General features: G+C 53.4%; 1 protein-coding gene across 1 annotated transcript; it reads right to left on the reverse strand.

Moving 5' to 3' along the window:
• Window positions 1–1,010: 1,010 nt before the first annotated feature.
• On the reverse strand, window positions 1,011–5,339 carry LOC127327513 (aspartic proteinase NANA, chloroplast). The gene is made up of 2 exons (XM_051354293.2): window positions 4,557–5,339; window positions 1,011–2,030 (listed from the first exon to the last, which is right to left on the reverse strand). The coding sequence occupies exons 1-2, from the start codon at window positions 5,147–5,149 to the stop codon at window positions 1,166–1,168; spliced, it is 1,458 nt and encodes a 485-aa protein (XP_051210253.1). The 5' UTR covers window positions 5,150–5,339; the 3' UTR covers window positions 1,011–1,165.
• Between the last annotated feature and the right edge of the window lie 359 nt (window positions 5,340–5,698).

The following is a 5,698-nucleotide window of genomic DNA, read 5'->3' on the forward strand; positions in this document are numbered from 1 at the left end:
GACCCAGCAGCAGAGCTTCCTCTTCCGACCTCGCAACCTGCAGCGACACCTCCACTGACCTCGCACCCACGAGCGCCGCTGTCCCGGACCTCGCAACAGGAATGACCTGCTGGTACTCGAGCCTTGTAGGTCGCTGCTGTACGGTCATCCTATTTGGAAGATCCAATGTAGCCGCTGCTCTAAAGTAGTACTACCGACATGTGTTTCTCTGTCGTTTTTCTTCCCGGTCCTGCTAGTTTACAATACTCCGTAGATGATTCTTGTTGATTGATATCGAGATAGTGAGTTTTGATGATTGGAAAGATTGATTCTGATAACTGAATTGTTCTCAACAAATGGTATAGCAGATGTACGGGACAAACATAGTTGAGCGTGAGTTTTTAGTCTATAAAATGTTATATGAACTCGTGTACTATGTTCGTATGTACTCAGTATGCGCCACTAGCCGGATAACTGATAAACACATTAGATAAGTTCATAGTACAAGATATATATCTCACTATCACATTCTAGGGGCATTACAGACTTTTTGTCATACAAGTCGTAAAATAAGCTTAGACGACATAAGCTGAAAAGAACTAGACTGGATTTTCTCACGGGCTTATTTCCGCTGTTGTTTCTCAGCGGAAGCTAAGCTTAAGCTGTTTCTGCACGAGCCTCAGCCGAAAAGAACTGGGCCCATTCTATGTGCATGCCAAAAAAAAAAAAAAAAACCAACTCAGTATGTGCTGTCGGTTATGTTACACGGTACAAGGAATCATGGATACGAGTAAGGAGACATCGGAATGTCACTGAATGTTGATTATTGATGTGATCCATTGCCCAGATGTTTATGTAAACTTCATTAAATTCCCAGGTGTGCCAAAGGTATGCACCATCTCAAGGTGTATGTACCGTTTCAGGTTAAGTGTAGCTAGGGTTTCTTAACTAAACTTGCATTCCACTACCATAGAATATTTCACCACTTTAGCATTTTTACAGGCTGCGGAGGCTAATCTGAACTCCTGAAGAGAAGAAGTCACGTTCTGGGCCAGTTTCTTCTTTTCTGCTTCTGAAAGCATGATTCCACATTTCCATTTCATTAACACTTGGGAGAGGCTTACAAAATCAGCGAGACCTTTTCGACGAGAAAAAAAAATGAATAGTAGGGATTATTGCAGACTAGCTAGTGTGCGCATCGACTCTGCTTAAACATGAGCCAGCGGTTGGCGAGATCAAACTCCCAGAGGTGCTCCTGCTGCAAGATGTTGCCGATGACCGACACACCTGGCCACGCGCCCTCCTGCAGCCCGATGCACTTGACCCCAGGCGCCGCGTCGATCACGTAGCTCTTGGCCGGCGGTGCCAGCCGCGCCGACCCGGCGAACCGCACCTCCATCCTCGGGACCGCCGGCGGCGTGCTGGACGCCGTCCAGTTGTAGCAGTACTCGAACGGGTCCATGGTCACCCGCGGCACCCCCGCGAGCTGCTTGCTCAGGGCCGCCACCACAGCATTGTACGCCGGGGTAGCGAGGATCGTCAGGCTCGTGCCGGAGTCCAGGATCGCGCCGCCGTTCTTCTTCACGTCCCACACCTCGGACGGAATGTCGAGGGCCTCTCCAGCGACGGAGACCGTGTCGACCGTCACGGCGTAGAACGGGGCCATGCGAGCGTCCAGCAGCAGCGGCGTCCGCGATGGGGCTGCAGCCGGCGCCGCGGACGGTGCGGCACCACCGTTTGTGTTCGAGTCGTCGTCGCTCGGGCCGAAGGTGAGGTAGCTGGTGGCGTTGCGCGGGGCGAGGTGGTCGACGAGGCAGTAGGAGAAGCGGCCACCGAAGCGCGCGGCGGCGCGGGAGGCGAAGGAGATGTTGCTGTTGCCGAGGCTGAGCACGCCGTCGGAGGCCTGGAAGCTCTGGCCGTCGTACGAGGTGGTGCAGCCCAGCACCACCTCCTGCAACTTCGCCTTCTTGTCAGCGCCGTTGCCGCCGGACAGCGCCACCGTCGCCGCGTCCGTGCCCACCACGCCGCGGGCCGAGGAGTCGTCCTTGTACCTGCCACGATCAAGTTGAACGGTTCGTTAGGACTGACTCAGTTCGGTGGGTGAGTAGTTGGAAGTGGCACATGCAGAGATTGACGCTCAAAATAAATTGTAACTGACGATGAGGTGATTCGTTCCAGCTGCGACACGCTGTAGTGTTGGACAGAATTGCCTAGTGTTTTAAAGCGCTAATGGTACCCTGAACTTGGAAGTGACAGTTGCACGACTTGGGGACCGAAACTTTGTGCTTTGCGGAATGCGGCAGTAGGACCAGAACCCTCTTGCAAGTTACTCTTCTTTCTGAATCATACGTAACAGAATCATTTAACAGATAAGCCACATCTTATTCATGAACTGTAAAGACAGAGAGGACCCAAGAGGTGGACCTAAGTACAGTTGAGCACTACAGTTTTGCAGCCAGTTGGTCGAGTCTGTTTTCGGCAAAGAACAGTTATGTCAATCAGCCTCATGAAACTAGCCACTACCTCCGATTCATTATAATTGTTGCAAAATTGCATGTACTCCTATGCACATTTTAGTGTATCTTTTGACTTGTTTTAGCAACGAGTATTATGGGTCGGAGGGAGAAGTTATACCTAGAAGATCGACTTGCACGTTCTCTGCAAAAATGTGATTTGTACATCTAAAATACAGGTAGCCCTTCCCCACATCCCTGCGCGTGCCGGAGGAAATCCTAGGACTAGTCCTTGTAGGTGTTACTTGGTATGCGGCGAAATCCTAGGACTAGTCCTTGTAGATGTTACTTGGTATGCGGCGCTCCAAAGTGCGAAGATCGCGGTGGGAATTCTCTAGAGGGGGCAACAGTGGCGGGTTGTTGCTGTTTTCATCGATCTGACGTTGTTGACATTCCTTTCTCTTTTCTTTCTTTTTTTGTTTCATTTGGGATTGCTTGTGCTGAGCCATCGGCAGTTGTACCGTGTGGTTGCTTCGTTAATATAGCATGACGAAAGCCTGTTTCGGGGAGGTAGCCTGGTACTCTTAGTACTCTTTCTGATACATAACACACTTGTGGTTGAATCACGTATATCTAGGCACATTTTAGCGTGTCTGTTCAGCGATGGGTATTATGGTTCACACGGTATGGAAGTCCATAGCAGTACGCCTCCCTTAAAACTTTGTTAGCAGGAGCAGTACAGTTGTAAGGTGCTAAAGGTACGGATGACAGATGGATATAATAGCAAAAGGGTGGGTTAGATAGGACGAACATGCATGGCAAGATTCAGATACGGCACGAGCGCTAGCTTGCTTGCATGAAGGTACTAGCACTTCTCGGATACCAGTAGTCAACTTGAAGGTACTGCCACTAGTAGTAACATAGTATGAATTTGAGGGAACAATTAGGCTTTTTTTTTTTTTTTTTTTTTTGTGACCCCTCGATCTGTGTTACAGCTGTAGTATCTGAACTTATGCACTAACTCAACACCACACTCACACCACACACACGCACACCACTAGTGCACAAGTTAGAATCTAGAACTATACACACAGCACACATAATTTGAGTGTCCCTAGGAGCTAGTAGTTGTGGCACATATGTGTGGAGGGGATTTTATTCTGGAGCAAAGCCCCGGTGAGACACCTGAAAATCGACCCCTGCGGGGATCGATCCCAGGCGGGCTGGCTGGCCACTGCCATGCCAAGCCACTGCGCTGATCCGCGCATCTCAGGGAACAATTAGGCTTATGTCAGCCGAAACAAGTGAACAAAGACAGAGAAGCACCGTCAGTCGAGTACTTGTGAATTTCTAAGCACAAGGTATAGCTGTATCCTGTATTTGCAGGAGCACATGGCGCCACCCTACTCCGTACCCACTCCGCCCAACCCAAGTAGAACGAAGAGACCAGCACCGGCCACCGCATCGTCGCTGGCTGCATGCGCCGCCGCCGCCTAACCGAGGCGATCGATCGACAACGTGCGCTCGGCGTGGCACGACACCCACGCAGCGTGGCTCCAAATCTGCGCGCGCGACAAGGTGACGCGGCCGTCTGACGCGACCGATTTAAATACAGAGACCAGCGCCGAGACCCACCCCGACATTTCACGCGACATTTTAGCTGTCCAGTTCGGAGGACACCGCGGTTTCGACATAGAAAAACAGAGCAAAATGTGAAGAATCTACTGCTGAACTCGATGCTCCCAATGGACACCATCATGGTAGTATGAAACAGAGTCTACTAGGATCGACGCGAGTTGGGGTTTCAGTTTCGTTAGGACACGCACGCAATAAATGGCCGAAGCGAACGCCGCAAAAACCGAAGCAGACATGGCGGAACCCGGAGCTTCCCGGAATGAATGCTGCGCTCTGCTGCGGCGACAGCAGCACGGCCGCGAGAGGGTCGCCTCAAGTTATGGCGCACGACCCACCCACCCACCATCAACGAAGGCCTGCACTTACGACGCTGCGCACCCAACATGGCTGCCACCGTGTCCATGTCGCAACGATCTACTGCCGATCACTGACGAGCATGGCAATGGCGAGAGAGATGAGAAGGATGATGGTAAGGCACTGGTTGCTGACCTGTAGTCGTAGGAGCAAGGCGCGGGCGGGGTCGTCGAGCAGTTGGCGAGGGAGAAGGGGACGTAGGATTTGCAGGTGTCGGACGAGCACGGTATGGGCGACCACGACCTCGAGTCCGCCGGCCGGAACACGCGCGGCGGTGACGCCGACCCCGCCGGCGCCGGCGACGCGGACGACAAGGGGGACGCGCCGCGGCACTTGACCCAGGTGAGGTCGCTGCCGGTGTCGGCGACCAGCACGAAGGGCTGCGCGGGGGTGCCCACGCGCAGCCGCACGAAGTACTGCCCGGTGCCCGTGTACGCGCCCGAGGTCAGCGGCATCGCGAACGCCGACGACTCCGGGGACGTGCCGGTCTCGGCGGCCCGGCGGCCGTGGGCGTGGTGCGGGGAGGTCGACGCCAGCCTGCTGGAGATGTAGGCGTGGCGGTGCCGGTCGTCCCGCGCGCGGTCCGGGAGCGACGCGCCCGGAGCTGCGGGCACCAGCGGGAGCCGCGCCGACGGCCTGTTCTTGCGCTGGTGCCGGTGCGCCCCACCCGCCGCGACCGCCGCCAAGGCCGCGCACAGCGCGAGCAGGAGCAGGCCGACACGCGCCATTGCGGCCTTCCCCTACCTTCACGCACCCAGCTACAGCAACAATGGCAGGAGGAGCAAGTGAAAATGCGGGCGGGCAGAGCTCGGTGTGGCGGCCCCTGCTGCTTTTTTGGCGGTGTGAGGCAACGGCGACGAGGGGGGAGGAGACGGCTTTTTATAAAGTCGCCTCTGCCCTCCATAGATGGATGGATATAACGCGGTTGATTGCCTGCCTGCCTTGTGCCTCGGTGCGTGCTTCGTTGGCCGATCGCTTCCATCACTGCCACCTTGAGAATCATTTCCTGCCAGGATTGGGTTCCCACCCGTTACTATTGTGCCACTAGCCCAAGTATAGATGTTTTTGAATGCGGTATCTGCAAACTAGGCAACCAGATAAAAATTACCTACTCAAATTATGTGCGTAATCAGGGTATAACCCGGGCATAAATTGTTACCCAGAGAAGAAAGTCCAATTCTCGTCCTCTTAAAGATGTTAACTTATCGTCTCAAAAAATACTTTTAGTTTAGAACAGATCTTGAACTCTCTAAATAATTTACTTTTCATCCCTTTTT

This window comes from Lolium perenne, chromosome 1 (genome assembly GCF_019359855.2).
Source record: "Lolium perenne isolate Kyuss_39 chromosome 1, Kyuss_2.0, whole genome shotgun sequence".
NCBI classification, from domain to species: Eukaryota; Viridiplantae; Streptophyta; class Magnoliopsida; order Poales; family Poaceae; genus Lolium; species Lolium perenne.